The following is a 15,789-nucleotide window of genomic DNA, read 5'->3' on the forward strand; positions in this document are numbered from 1 at the left end:
TCCTAAAGGGCATACGACCTTCTTTGCTGCATACGTATTGTCAGGCAATTCGTTATCCTTTGGAAGCTTCTTCTTCAATATTTTCGGTAGCTTCTCAAATCCTTTGTCAGGCACAGCATTCTCTGCCTTCCATAGTAGCAATTCCAGTACGGTACCGAGCTTGTTGTTGCCATCTTCGCAATTAGGGTACAACCATTTTTTGTGATCCTCTAATATGCGATCGAACTTTAGCTTCTCCTTTTGACTTTCGCACTGTCTCCTTGCATCAACAATGACCCGACGGAGATCATCATTGGGCACATCGTCTTGTTCCTCTTGATCTTCAACTTCCCCCGTTGCAACATCACCCTATTCAGGGGGCACATAGTTTTCATCGCCCTCTTCTTCTTCACTGTCTTCCATCATAACCCCTATTTTTCTGTGCTTGGTCCAAACATTATAGTGTGGCATGAAACCCTTATAAAGCAGTTGGGTGTGAAGGATTTTTCGGTCAGAGTAAGACTTCGTATTCCCACATATAAGGCATGGACAGCACATAAAACCATTCTGCTTGTTTGCCTCAGCCACTTCGAGAAAATTATGCACGCCCTTAATGTACTCGGAGGTGTGTCTGTCACTGTACATCCATTGTCGGTTCATCTGCGTGCATTATATATAATTAAGTGTGTCAAAAACCATTACAAAACATCATGAATAGATAAGTGACCAAATTAATAAAAGTTCATCATCACATTAAAACCAAAGTACATACATAGTTCTCATTAAACAATATATAGCTCTCCAGAGCATCTAATTAAACCATACATTGAAACTATGTAAAACATTTGAATGCAACAAAAAATGCGATCATAATCGCAACCAAGGTAACAATTGATCCAACGGCATAATGATACCAAGCCTCGGTATGAATGGCATATTTTCTAATCTTTCTAATCTTCAAGCGCATTGCATACATCTTGATCTTGTGATCATCAACGACATCCGCAACATGCAACTCCAATATCATCTTCTCCACCTCAATTTCTTTATTTTTTTTCCTTCAAGTAATTGTTTTCTTCTTGAACTAAATTTAACCTCTCGACAATAGGGTCGGTTGGAATTTCCGGTTCACATACCTCTTAGATAAATAAAATCTATGTCACGTTGGTCGGCATAATTTTCATAAACAATAAATGAACCAAATAATTATAAAAGATAATATATACCACATCCGAATCATAGACAGGACGAGGGCCGACGGGGGAGGATATCAAAACCATCGCACTATATAATAACAAGCAATAATAAAAGTAAGAAAATTAGACAAGTATCTATCTAATCATACAAGTAAGAATATTTTTCTTTTAGAAAGAAGATAAGAACAAGAGGCTCACCACGGTGGTGTCGGCGACGAGATCGGCGCGGGCGATCGACGGCGGTGAAGACGGGGACGGGACTTGACGGACCGCTACACCTATACAAATCTCGAGAAAAATGGAGCTTGGAGGTCGAGCTTCAAGAGGAGAAAGCTTAACTAGTGTGGCTCGGGCATTTCATTGAACACCTCATGTACATAGGAGGTAAGCTAGAGCACCACAAAGCTCTCCCCTCGCCGGCCAGAAAAAACAAAGCAGTGTGGAGTGCTCTGCTCGTCGGCGATGGGGTATATATAGGCACCCCCCCCCCTTCTGTCCCGGTTCCAACCACGAACCAGGACCAATGGATCGTGACTGAACCGGGACTAATGAGCTGGCCAGGACAGAACCAAAGCCCTGATTTCTACTAGTGACTTGATCCCTGTCGGTACATCTTCTACACTTTGTGTGTTGATCAACTTGAATCACTCTCTGTACTTAGTCTTGATCAACCTTGAATCTTTCCAACTCTTTTCATTTGTATGATGTCTTGAAGGTAAACATGACTGATCACACAATCTTCTTATTCAAGACATGCTTGCAATAAGCTCAACACTCACATGACCAATCATTGGATAATTCCTTAATAGCACATTGGTCAACTCATAAACTCCTTGAAACCAACATATGGACTTCAAGAAATGGCTATGGACAAATCCTTCAAATATAACTCAATGCAACCATTAGTCCATAGAGAATGTCATCAATTACCAAAACCACACATGGGGGCACCGCATGTCCTTTCAGCACGGTTGTGGTTTCGCTAGAGGCACGGGCGTGCCTCTCGGAAACAAAAAAAACATATTTTCTGTTTTTTCCTTCCGCGAGAGGCACGGTTGTGGTTTCGCTAGAGGCACGGGCGTGCCTCTCGGAACGGCAAAACACATTTTCTATTTTTTTTCCTTCCATGAGAGGCACGATTGTGCTTTCGCGAGAGGCACGGCCGTGCCTCTTGGCAACGGAAAAGAAAACAGCGATTTTTTTTCCTTCCGCAAAAGGCACAGCCGTGCCTCTTTCGGAAAGGGAAAAAACCGTGCTTCCGGTTTGGTTTTCTCGTCCGGTTTTTTTTTATGAAAAAAAGTTCATCAAAACCTATTAACATGGTATCTTGTTTTAAAGATCTCGACGCGAGGAATCCAACGGTGAAAACAGTTCGAGATTTGGACACACAGATTAAGAGATAAAAAAATTTGAATAAACAGATCTAGCATAACCTGGGAAGGTGGGAGTGATCTTTGCAAGGAGTACTACTCAATTAGTGATTCCGACAGAACACGCGTGCGGCGCATGCAGGAGAGAGCGACGAAACCTATTCGGTGCCTTAAGCGCTGCTTAAAGACGTTTTCGTAAATGGGCGCACTCCCCCTGTACTCTAGGTCTAGTAGCGGGCTGGCCCATATTCTTTCTGTTTTTTGTGTGTGTTTTCCACCTGAGTTTTCAATGTTTTTTCCTTTTCTTTTTTCCCGATTCTTTTTTTATTTTATAAAATCGAAGAAGTTTTTTCAAAATTGGTGAACTTTTTTCATGCAAGAAGCACAATTGTGCTCCACGCGGAAGCACTTTTAAATGCAAGAACATCTTCCAAAATCCATGCCCTTTGTCGCATATCATTTTAGGGGTTCTTTGGATTGGAGTACTAGCAATTATTTTCAGAAGAATTTTTAGGATTCAGTTTTGTTAATATTTTGAGGGATGCGCTTACAGAAATTTATGTTCTGGACTTGGAAAACCAAACAAAGCTTTAGTTTGCTATACGCTGCTATAAACGAGTTGGAAAACTGGATCTGTAAATACCCAAACTATTCTCTTTGCGAGGGCTCTGAATACCCAAGTTGACATGCTCTTCGAGCGAGAGATACTATAAAGATCAGCTCTCGAGAAGAAAAAAGAAATCTGCTACTACCAGCGTGCTAGCTAGCCCAATTTCGGGATGAATTCATCATCTGGCCTCCACTTGAATTAAGACCATCAAGAGAACAATTTGAGTACGAATGACATTTGTATTGCATATACAGAGCAACACGATTACAGTTACAGTTACATTTTTCTTATTTCTACTTTGCTATAGGGCACCCTATATCGAGTACCCGAGCTCTGCATGCATGGTCTCCAAACATCGCGTGCTCGAGTACAAGTACAACACTCTCACACACCATATCTATAGGTACACACACGTAAAACTGCTAAGCGTATACACCACATCTGCTTAGCCCAAACGAGGCCGTGGTATATATACGCAGTAAAACACCGATGCCAAACCCGTGGTAGCACGGCAAAATATCATACGAGGCGGCATCCTTGATTGCTTGCTATGCCGCATGCACTTACTTACCAGTAAGGATTCTGAAGTAGGATCGGTGTACGTACGTAGCTGTAGATAACCAACCAGTCTGCTGTAACTTGGGTCGTCGTCGTCCTCGCGCGCGCGCGCGTGCGTGCGTGCGGGGTTGCTACATGGCGCGGCCGCCGCCGCAGCGGTAGGTGACCTCGCAGGTCTTGCCGACCCGGAGGGTGTACTTGTGCTGCGGCTTGACGAGGAACATGGGCAGGCGGAGCAGCGACTCGCACACGCACCCGGGCTCCACCTCCTTCAGCCACCGGCAGCAGTCCCGGTACGCGCGGTGCTCGTCGTGATCGTCGTCGTCGTCGTCGTCGTCATCGTCGTCGTCGTCGTCGTCGTCGTCGTCGTCCTGCTCGTCGTCCTGGTCCTCGTCCTCATCCTCGTCCTCGCCCTCGCCGCCCTCGCCCTCGTCCTCCCCCTCGCCCACGTGGCGTCCGCGGCGGCGGCGGCGGCGGCGGTGGTGGTGGCGGCGCCTGCGACGGGTCCTCCTAGTGCGACGGTGGCCGGCACGGACAGTGCCGTTGCGGGTTACAGCCACGTGGAGCACATCAGGGTCGGCGCTGATCAGCGACGTCGCGTTGCCACCGCCGCCACCACTATCATCTCCGCCCCCGCCCCCACCTCCTCCGCCGCCGCCGCCTCCCTTGTCGTCCTCGTCGTCGTCTTCGTCCTCGTCCTCGTCCTCCTCGTCGTCGTCGTCGTCGTCATCGTCATCGTCATCGTCATGATGGTGGTGCTCCGGGCTGGTGGGCGGGAGGATGGCGCACGCCTGGCTGGCGAGGGCGAACTGGCTGCCGCAGTACTTCCTCACCTGCCCGAGCTGCGCCTCCACCGCCGGCGGGCCGAGGAAAGGGACGAGCAGGACGGCGGCGAGCACCGCCACGCGGAAAGCCGAGCCGGCTGCCATGGCTGGCACGCCAGAGGCTCGACCGTCGATGGAGGTCGATGGATGTAGCTCAACTCCAGTTCTTGGAACGGTCTGGGTGTGGTTGCTGCTGGCTGTCTCGGCACGCGCGTTCTTATAGGTGTGTAGATTGGTGGTTGTTGGGGAAGTTGGATGCGTGCGTGGGGTTTTTCTTGGCATGTCTGCTGGATTGGAGTGGAAATGTGGGTGATGAGTTTGTAGGTGCTTCATGCCCGTGGCGTGAGAGTTCTACTGGTCTTGCCCTCTTCTTTTTCCCTTTGGAACATTCGATCAGTCTTCTCCGTATTGTTCGGTTTGCAAGGGGCAGCAGCTCTTTGCGTGACTTGCTTATTTTACGTGGCCCTTTGACCATCATTTCAGTGTTTACACAACATATACTTGCAATAGAAGGATTTACAGTTATGGCTTTGCTATTTGACTATTTTTGCAATCGCTCGACGGTAGATGGGGAAGTCGATTGAACACAAAGAAATGTGCAATATAATGAAGATAAGTTGGTACCCTGATTTGTAATCGCAATTGCTATTCTTTAGTTGCCTGAATTTTTGTGTGTTTTGGTCAATTTTTGGCTGGTGGAAAACCGTCGATCAAAAGAGGGGGGCGGTGTGGACGAGCGAGACGTTGCCGGCAGATGTCAGGTGGGAACGACACGATTGGCCTTACAGTGGCCCGGGGAGGTGAGTTCAAGAGTTGACGATACGACGCGGAAGGGATGGCTAGGTTAGCAGTGGCTCGGCAGAAGTGGCGGCCCGAGTAAGGCGGAATGGCAAGGCGGCGCATCACCAACAACACGGCTGTGGGTGGCAAAGGAGGGCGGTTAGGCCGGTGATAACAGGTGGGTCGATGGTAAAGTCGGGCCGGCAGAGTAGATCATTGAACCTATTTTCTTTTCTCGAGCGAACAAAAATGTTGGTTCCGTTTCTACTAGTTTTTTAGGTCATTTTTACTAGGGATATATGCTTGTCATAATTCTCAGCTACAAAGGGGGAAACTCTACAATTCTCCATTGCATCTCTTGTACTACATCAAAGGGGCCCATATATACACCTTTATTTAAGGACTGAAACTCTGTAAAATTCCTCAAAGGTCTTAATTTTGTGTGTGTCTCTTCTGTCTTGTTGCTCAGTCCTAACTCCTAAGCCCTTCTTCCCCATTACATTGGATCATATACCTCGAATATACAGCTCGATTTATTTTGCTACTACTGCTAGTCCATAGCTATCCGGCCACAAGTGCCTCAACTAGGGCTGATTGGATAGCCAACCGTCATCGATGAACCTGATGTCCACGAACCTCTGCACCTCTGCATAGCTCATGTGCTTCTCCCATGGCACTCTTCCGGCGGTGCCGGAGCCCGGGCCACTGCATCCGACCTCCGCAAACGTCACCTGTGACCTGCCAAAGAAACAACCATGCGCGCGTAAGCACACAAACGTCAGCCAAAAACAGCACCGTGAAACCAGGAGCTGATGTAACTCACACATCTTGGCCGGGCGTCCACTTGTCCCACCCCTGCGGGACGACGATGCCGGCCATGTTCACCTGGAAGAACACCACGGTGGCCTGCTCGTTCCACGCGCGGCCGAGGTACTGCCGGCCGGAGCCGGTGATCGCGCCGCCCTTGAACACGAGCGCCGCGCTCCTACCGCCGGCCCTGCCGTGCGCCGTCACCCACCCGGGCTGCTGGGACCACGCCGGCATGTTGGACACGAGGGTGCAGTCCTCGTAGATGGGACTGGCCGTAGCCGAAGATGAAGTCGACGCCGCCCTCCACGAGGCAGCGGCGGAAGTAGTGCCGGCCCATGAGGTCGCACAGCGTGTCCTGGAACCCGTGGAAGGCGCAGTCGTAGAACGCGCCCTTGTCGCCGTCGATCAACACCCCCACCGCCGGGTGCCCGCCGTTGAACGTGTTCTGCGTTGCGTGACAGAGCATTCTCGCGTTAGAGAATCTGCGTTTGTACGTGTGTGTCACTGGCAAGTACTTTGTGGACTGCAGGTCGTAGTTACCTTGTAGGCGATGTTGCGGGCGAGCGGGCGACGAAGTTGTCGGCATTGACTGTGAAGGTGGCGCTGGTGTACGTCGGCGAGATGTCCGTGAGGTTGCGGCGGTTCCGGCCCGTGATCGGGATGCCGGGCGCGTCGGTGCCGTAGCCGTGCCCGTCGAAGTTGATGTCGGTATTGAAGGAGCCGTCACCTTGGAGCAAAATGAAGCCTTTCTGGCTTGGGATTGTCACCTTCTCCCTGCATGCATGCATGCGTAAATTAACGTGTCTGGTAGTGCGACTGCAAAATCAGCAGGCTGTTCATATAAAATTATCAGAGTAATGCTACACCTACGAAAATAAGGAAGTTTATGTAGTAATTTAAGTAAGCTTGCGTAGATGCAGGATTATTGAATGTCATCAAGAGCTAACCTTATTAATTACTCGTATAACGAAATTGACTATACGACTTTTTTCAGTCAAATTTTATCTCTAATCCTCGACTACCATATTATGAAAAATGGTGCAAGTTATCATGACATTCTTGATATCACCCCTGTCATACAAACGTGACACCTGTCATACAAATGTGTTGGGCATTGCAAATAGAGAGTCAACCAAGCAAAACACCAAAAGCACATTTCATATATTTCCTTGCCCCCTCCTGGTGTGCAACTTGTACTTTCTCTCCTCTTTAATTAACCTGCCACGTCAATTTTTTGCCTATGTGGCGGCTTAATTAGCACCTGTAGAGGATGGAGCACTAGGAGGGGTCAAAGGTTGGCTATTAGTCTTTCTCTCTTTCTCTTTCTTCTCGTTTCATGCTTTTACCTACGATCACGATATAGGCTGGTTCTCACATAATAGCGTACTACTTCTCTTTTTCCATCTCCCTCTCCTTCACATAAGCAAAAGTGTCATGCAAGAAGGCTTTATAGCCTACTACTCCTTCCGTTCAGGTGCACAAGATGCCTAGTGGAAACAAGAGATTCCAAGAGTATTAGTTGTGGTTGTAATTTATATCCTTTGTAACCCATGCATCACCTCGTTCAGCTCCCCTATGCAGCAGCCTTTAACTTCTCTGCTCTCCTTCACAAACATGATACTATCTCAATCCTCTCATCTCCGGACGTGCAGGATTAAATGTCTCTTTCATTTGTTTTTCAGGGCACATGATGGACTCATTTCCTCGATTCCAAACATAACGATGGCCTATCACAGTGCGTCTTGGCCGCAAACAACTCCTAAGGCTGGTCACAATGGGCAGAAACTTAGGAGTAACATCACACACTCCAATGCAATTTTGCTTATGTGGCACATATTTAATGAAGAGAGAGTTTCTTGTGGTAACTAGCTAAGTTACCGGAACATCACACACTCCAAGAAACAATGAGTCTATGACCTAATAAATACATCGTTGCATGACACTAGATACATGTTTCTACCCACTATGGAGGTAGTAACATAGTCTAGAGAAGTGTGTAGGTTACTAGCTTATGTTCCTGCCCATTGTGACCAGTCTAAGATGCCCTATGCACCTGGCGGCGGTGGGGGCGGGGTATTATACTTGCACTAAAGAGATGAGGAGTCATCAATTGATGTACTTAATTAGGCGATGTAATATATTTTTTCACTAAAGAACTAAAGAAGATACATTTGGGGGTACTTTTGATGCTTAGCACATTATTAGGGCAGTCCAATGCATGGTGTCTTAGTTATATCTAATGCCATTAAATACTCCTTCCATTTCTTTTTACTTCGCATATAAAATTTGGTCAAGGTCAAACTACATAAAGTTTGACCAAATTTATATAAAAATATATAAACATTTACAGTACTAAAACTATATAGTATGAAAATATGTTTCATGGTGCATCTGATAATATTGATTTCATATTGTGAATGTTTATATTTTTTAATATAAAGTTAGTCAAATTCTATAAAACTTGACTTTGACCAAACCTTATATGTGGACTAAAAAAACGGAGGGAGTATGTATATTTAGATATAGCAGTCACATTGTACTATATCTTACTGTTACATTTAAAAAATACTAGTCTTTCGTATGCACTTTGTCCTCACTCGTGTGCATCCGGGGTTCAATTTTTCAGTTGGTCGCCATTTTCAAATTGCTCCAAACCAAGCATGCCAAATTTTGATGTTCCTTGTGAGTAGGCTCTTGGAAAAGAAGAAATTCCTTGTTAATATGAACAGTCTATCATTCTTAGTAAGCCAAGATGTTACATACACCACCACTCATTGGAACTTATGTCCTCGTCGACCCAGCAGGAACATTCTCTCTTAGCACATGTCCATATGCGCCAATGCCAACATTCACATGTGCACAATGTCGTGTGCCATGAAGGGCCACACATGCCATGTGCATATCTGCGCCTCTGACCCGTATAGGCCCGTGTAACCTTGAGGATAGAATCTAGTACCATTTGTAACGCACCTGACACATCCATTGAATCCCGACTGTTACGTCTGATGGGATCTATACTGACAGCACATACAACAGTAGTCTCTTATGCCACATTATTCCCACTCATGTGCACCCGAGATTCCTATTAAGTCAGGATGTCACACCTTTTTATGGGCAAAACATTGTTGGGAAACGTGAAATAATCACATGTCTCCCTTTAACGTCGCAGTATTAGCTGCTGCATGCCCTGTAATTAATTTCACTATAGTAATAGCTTATGGGATCAGGCTCATATCAAACAAGAAAATGAAAAATAACGGGCACTACAATTACGATGGCCTAACAAATATGTACGGGCTTGGGGGGCCATCTACTCTTTTAAATCGGGACGGAGGGAGTACTGGAGATACGACCCTTAGCTTGTTTTACTAAGCACTGTAATTAATCTTCTGATCCGGTGTGGCTTAATTTTCCTATTTTTCAGTCCTTCCCTTTAGTTCACAATTAGGCACATGGTTCAGATGCAAAGTTGATCCCTTAACAAATTAAATACAATATCACTTAGATACAACACCTAAAAGGAAATGCATTGGGGGTGATTATCTCTAAAATAATTCTACTAATTTACAATTATGCGTTGAGACCCAATGCATTTGGAGTGCCCTTCTATTGATTTCATATTTGCTTGGGTTTATATGGCGTTCTCATTTTGTCTTTAAGTGAAATATCCTGAAGTTTAACTACATTTATATCCCATTAGAATTCCAAATAAATTTATAGAAACAAATGTTAATATCTACAACACCAATGAATTTCATATTTCCTCATATTTATATGGCATGTTTTTTCATAAGTTAAATATATTTATGTTTAACTACAATTATATCCAATAAAAAGTCTAATTGACATTATACAAGCATATATTAATATCTATAATGCCAAATCAACATCACAAGATATATCATTAAATACATATTCATAACTAGGGTCGCGCTATTCGTGACCCTGGTTGAGGAATAGCTATTCTTCACCCCCTTCTATTTTAACATCAATCCACCGTATTTCAAGTAATGTAAATTTTTCCTTACTTCATTTATTGACCAACTACAGTAGGGAATAAACCCTACTGAATTTTTTTTCTTACTTCATATGCAAAAAGAGAGCATAAGAAAATATATATGTGCCATAAAATTATTGTATGTTACATATAATTATGAACATAAAAACATAGTTTAAAATATACATAAATGTAATTTTTCTGTTCTTATGACCTATTTTTAATGCCAAATTTTACGTTGCAAATCAATATGAATGTAACTATTTGTATACCAAATATAATATATTTATGAAACAGCTGTAAGATTACCTTGGGTGAAGAATAACTTATTCTGCACCCTGGGTGATGAATAGTATTATTATTCATTGAGTGCTATAAATGTTCATATTTTGTTCTATAAACTTGGTGAAATCTTAACAAGTTTTATATAAAATATGATTTATAAACCTTTTGAACCCGAACTAAGAGATTATAATTCTAGTTGTACCGAAAGACAAAGTAAGTACGGTGTACTACCTTTTCCATTTGTAAACACATATCGTATGGGAAATCATCATGTTACGTAAAATTCTTATTACTTTGGCATATGATTGAGGAACATAGGATATGTTTGGATCTGGCCCAAACTTACCCCATCAAATATTAGGCTAATCAAATAAATTTATTATATTTACCTGCCGATGAGTTGGCTAAGATATTACCAAAAAAGATTAACTAGAATGATCTCAGAGGAATTGTCATTGCTGAAAATTTGGCAACCAACCAAACATAAATGAAAATAGAGGCTAACACACGCTTTACCGCACCATTCTTCTATTTTGGAATTAATTTATTTTTCTTCCAAGAAGTTATACTGCAGAGACCCTGAGCACGACCTCTGTGAGTGCTATTGCGTTAGCTATTTAGGCAGGCCCCTTCAGTTTTTGGAAGGTTTTGTTCTGGTTTTTTCTCTACCAATTTTTCTTTTCATGTTTGTTTTTATTTTTATCTTTTAAATATATTTTATTCATGAATATTTTAGAAAATTATGAATATTTTTTAAATTCAGGGGCAGAATTTAAATCCTTGAACATTTTTTCAAATCCATAGATGTTTTCATCAAAATTGTGAACTTTTTTAAATATTCCGTGAAGGTTTTTTCAATTCCTTGAACATTTTTAATTTACTAATATTTTAAAATCCAAGAGCATTATTTAAATTTGTGAACATTTTTAAAACATCATGAACAATTATAAAACTCATGAACAATTTATTTAGAACTATGACCATTTATAAATTTATGAGAATTGTTCAAATTCAGAAGAAAAAAAATTAGTTTGTGATTTTCCTTGGGGATTCACAATGAAATTTAAAATACCTGCTTGTTTTTAATTGTTTTGAAAGGTGTTTCAATAGAATGTCAGTTTCAATATAGACATGCGGGACCCATGGCCCAACCAGACCCTTTACAGGCGGAGTCCACTTCAAGGAAATAACATTGAAGGTCTCCTAGATCTCTATTCCTAGGGAACTTGCTTCCCTTTTTCCTTGTTTGAAGTCATGGATATTTTTCAAATTTATGAATAAATTTTTTAATTTGGAAACCTAATTTAAATTTTGAACAATGTTAACATCAAAATTGTGAATACTTTCTAAAACTCCATGAAGAGTTTTTCATTTTATGATCTTTTTTATAAAGACAAATAATCAACAAACAATATTTAGTTTTTTTTTACCATTTTTAAAAGATCATCAACAATTATAAAACCCATGAACCTTTTGTAGAACCATGAATAATTTTTTATATCCGTGAATTTATAATTTACAAACATTAAAAAAATTCATGAATGTTTTATAAAATCTGTTAACATTTTTGGAAATTCACAAAAAAATATACCTGAATGTTTTTAGTTTTTTTAATATGTTTAATAGAACATTGGTTCTGATAATGTCATGCGGGGCCCATGATCCAACCAGACCCTTACAAACGCGAATGTCTCTGCCTCAGGGCTTCGCGTGAGAATCGTCTGAACCGACAAAAAAAATATCAGCTAGGTGAAGAATAACAAATGTGCCAAATGATTGGTACCCCCTCTATAAATTAATATATAGAGGTAGTACATCCGTTTGAACGATAAGTAATATGAATGAGAGGGAGTACAATTAATTCTCCCTACAATCCAAACACACCTATCACGCAAGTAAACAATAATTCTTTAAAAAAATTGCTCACAAATAAACGATATGATTAGCATTAGCAGTAGTACTACGCTGCTACATGCACGAACCTGTAGCTCCCTTGCTTGACGTAGATCCTGACCCACTGGCTGTTGCCGTACGGCACGGCGTCCACCGCCGACTGCACCGTCCAGTAGTCCCCTCCTCCATGTTGATCCACGGTGATGGTCCTGGCCACCGGTGCCCAAGCAACGCTCAATGCCGCAAAGTACTCTGGTCGTGAAGAAAGTGTTCCCGGCGTAGTCGGTAGCTGAAGCAGTGTGACAATGGATCGACATTTGTGTAAGGCGTTTCGTGCCCACAGATACAATCAATCGTCGGTGCAGTGTCCCAGAGATATACTTTTTTTTTGTGGGTAGTGTCCCAGAGATATACATACGTGTCTGCGTGATTTATTTATTTATTTGACTTGTAACACCATGCATTCTATTAACTTTTTGAGCATCAGTACAAACACAAGCGCTCATATACACGCGTATACACTCATCCTTATAAACGCACACACGCACACTCTACCCCTATCAGCACCTTCGAGAGACTGAGCCGGCATATCATCTTGAGATTTACGAAGTCACCGTAGGCGCCTCGTCGTCGACGGGAAGGTCTCCTCCCACTGAAAGCGCATCGCCGGAAATCCTGAAATAAATCTAGGAATAATGCGAGCACCAGAATTTGAACCCTGATGGGTTGGGGATACCACTGTCCATCTAATCATCTCAACCATAGGTTGGTTAGCATGCATTCCATTAACTAGATTAAAATGTATATCTTGCACTCTAAAAAAATGTATACCTTGCATATTTGCATGTTGTTATTACTTCGGTATATAAAGACATTTAGTTGTAGAAAAAGGGATTGTGCTCAAAATCGTGTTTTCATATCCACTGGGATATCTCTATCTCTATCTCTTCTCTATCCTGCCGTCTAACACATTCCTCCCGTCCCCGCGTCCTTCTCCGAGGCTACATGGGGGAACCCTAGCCGCCCCCGCCGCCGGCCTCCCTCCACCCTCCCCTCCCTCTCGCCGCCGCCGAGAGCCACCGCTGGGCAAAGCCCAGGCTGTAACACCCCCAGTGTCATGCTACAGTAAACCTCTGTGATTAAGCTAATCATTTTTTCAAACAGTGCTTAATCACCTTTGTTCAATATCCCATTTAAAATTCCAGTCAATTCAAATTCAAGTAAAATTTGAAGTTGCACAAAAGATGCTGGAAAAATGTTCACCATTTAGCAAATATTCCAAAACAACTTCTTGTTAAGGAAAACAACATCACCATCAAGTCAAGTGGGGCAAAGCATTTGAAATCAGTGCCAAAACAACACTATAAATGTCTAAATTCATTTTTGAAAAATGCCAAAGGATTCCAAAATTTCCCAAACATTCTATAGCTATGAGGTATATACCATAGTATTTATGTGACCAAGGTTCACATTTTTACTAAGTCATTTGATGGCTCAGATTATTGCAAAACTATCTCTGGAAATAAAGCAGAGATAAAATTAGAAAAAGGGCATAGACTACTGCTGGAGACTGGGCCTAAGTGCACAGTGCCTGGAGCCCAGCCCACCACGGCCTCCTCCTTCCCCCCGGGCCTAACTCCCACATGGGCCGGCCCAGCCAGGCCACCAAACCCCCCCTCCCCCCACCGGGTCGCCTTCCCCTCCACTGCTCCTCCGACCGCGCCGCGACAGTGTCGCGCCTCGCCGCACCACCTCGCCGTCGAGGATGATGAGGATAAGGCCTCCACCACGGCCGCCCCCGAGATTTTTCTCTTCCCCACTTCCCCTGGCGTCCTCATCCTTTTCCTCCCTCTCCAATGCTCGCTCCGCCCCTCCTCTCCTCCAGGCCCGCGGCCCGAGCGCCCTCGCCGCCGTCCTCCGTCGTTGTCGCGGCCACCGGCGGCCCCGTACCTGCTGGCCTTGTCCACGGGCCTCGCCGCCGTCGTCAACCTCTCCTGGTGCCACCAGGTGGAGACATGGAGCCCCGCTGCCTCCGTTCGCCTTCGTCCACATCTTCGGTCGCCGCCGCTCATCCTCGGCTCCGACGACGTCTCTGCAGCTCCTAAACCACCATGGGCCATCGTGTGAGCCACTCGGTGAACTCCACCCCTTCCTTTCCCCGTCCTAGCTCCGTTTACGCGCTGCAGCAAGATGTGCGCGACGCGCCGCCATTGCCGCGCCCTGGCTCCGCTGTCGAGCTCGCAGCCAACACGGTAGGGCTCGTCCCGGTCCGCCGAGCTCACCAACACGTTCATGGCTTCGATTAGTCACCGTAGGAGTAGCGCGCCGCCCGTTTTGGCCCCTGTTTCATCGCACGCGAGTTTGCCGTGCTTCGAGTCTCCGCCGTCCCTGTCGCCGGTGACGACTCCGGCCATCGCAGCTCGCGCAGCCACCCGCGTTGGGTGCGGCGTTACTCGCTCGTTCGAACGCGCTAATGTACGGGCCAAATGGCCCCATGTACGAGGATTCCGGCGAGGTCCCGAGCGCCTTCGCCGTATTTTCGGTCACCGGCGTGCAGCCGCCGGCCACCACCGACGTGGCACACCTGGGGCCACCCCCTGGGTCACTGCTAGCGGGCCCCGCGGGCCCCTTTGATTGGGTTGACCAAATCAAGGTGCTGACTGGGCAGCCCAGTGCCACTGACATGTGAGTCCTGCGCTAATTAACAGGTTTTATAAATAAATAAATTGTTAATTAATTTTTTAATTAGTTTTAATCACTAATTAGTCGCCGACTAGAGGGGCCCACATCCCTAACTAACCCTGTTAGTTAGTTTAACCCTTTGTTGAGCTAACAGAGGCTGACATGTGGGTCCCACTGGACCCACAGGTCAGGTTTGACCTGGTCAGCCGCTCTGTTGACTGTTGAGGTCATCAATACGTCATGCGGACGTCATATTCCGTTTCTGTTAATATAAATAAATCCAAAAATGGTTTAATCTTTGAAAATTCATAGAAAATAAACCGTAGCTCGGATCGAAAAACTTTGTACATGAAAGTTGCTCAGAACGACGAGACGAATCCGGATACGCAGCCCGTTCGTTCGCCACGCATCCCTAGCATCGCGAACACGCAACTTTCCCCCTCTGTTTCATCTGTCCGAAAATGCTAAACTTAGGGAAACATTCCCGGATGTTTCCCCCCCTTCGCTGGTATCACCTCCTACCGCGTTAGGTCACACCCGGCACATCTTATTGCCATGTTATGCTTTGTGGTGCTATATTTGCTTTATATTTACTGTTTCTTCCCCCTCTTCTCTCCGGTAGACCCCGAGACCGATGCTGCCCTTGTGATCGACTACGTCGACGACGACCCCCCTCCTTGCCAGAGCAACCAGGCAAGCAAACCCTCCTTGAGCATTCCGATATCGCCCATTTCTTTCCCTCTCATGCTTGCATTAGAACTGCTACTGCTTTCTGTATGATCCTACTCTGATGCATAGCCTGTTG

General features: G+C 44.8%; 1 protein-coding gene and 1 pseudogene across 1 annotated transcript; both read right to left on the bottom strand.

Annotated features, from left to right (window-relative positions):
- Positions 1-3,697: 3,697 nt before the first annotated feature.
- LOC125532100 (uncharacterized) lies at positions 3,698-4,819 on the bottom strand. The gene has a single exon (XM_048696275.2). The coding sequence runs from the start codon at positions 4,817-4,819 to the stop codon at positions 3,845-3,847; it is 975 nt and encodes a 324-aa protein (XP_048552232.2). The 3' UTR covers positions 3,698-3,844.
- Positions 4,820-5,698: 879 nt separating this feature from the next.
- Positions 5,699-14,596, bottom strand: LOC147984004 (putative pectinesterase 66; annotated as a pseudogene).
- Positions 14,597-15,789: the final 1,193 nt, after the last annotated feature.

The sequence above is a fragment of the Triticum urartu genome, chromosome 2A, assembly GCF_056163025.1.
Source record: "Triticum urartu cultivar PI428250 chromosome 2A, HENAU_Tu73, whole genome shotgun sequence".
NCBI lineage: Eukaryota > Viridiplantae > Streptophyta > Magnoliopsida > Poales > Poaceae > Triticum > Triticum urartu.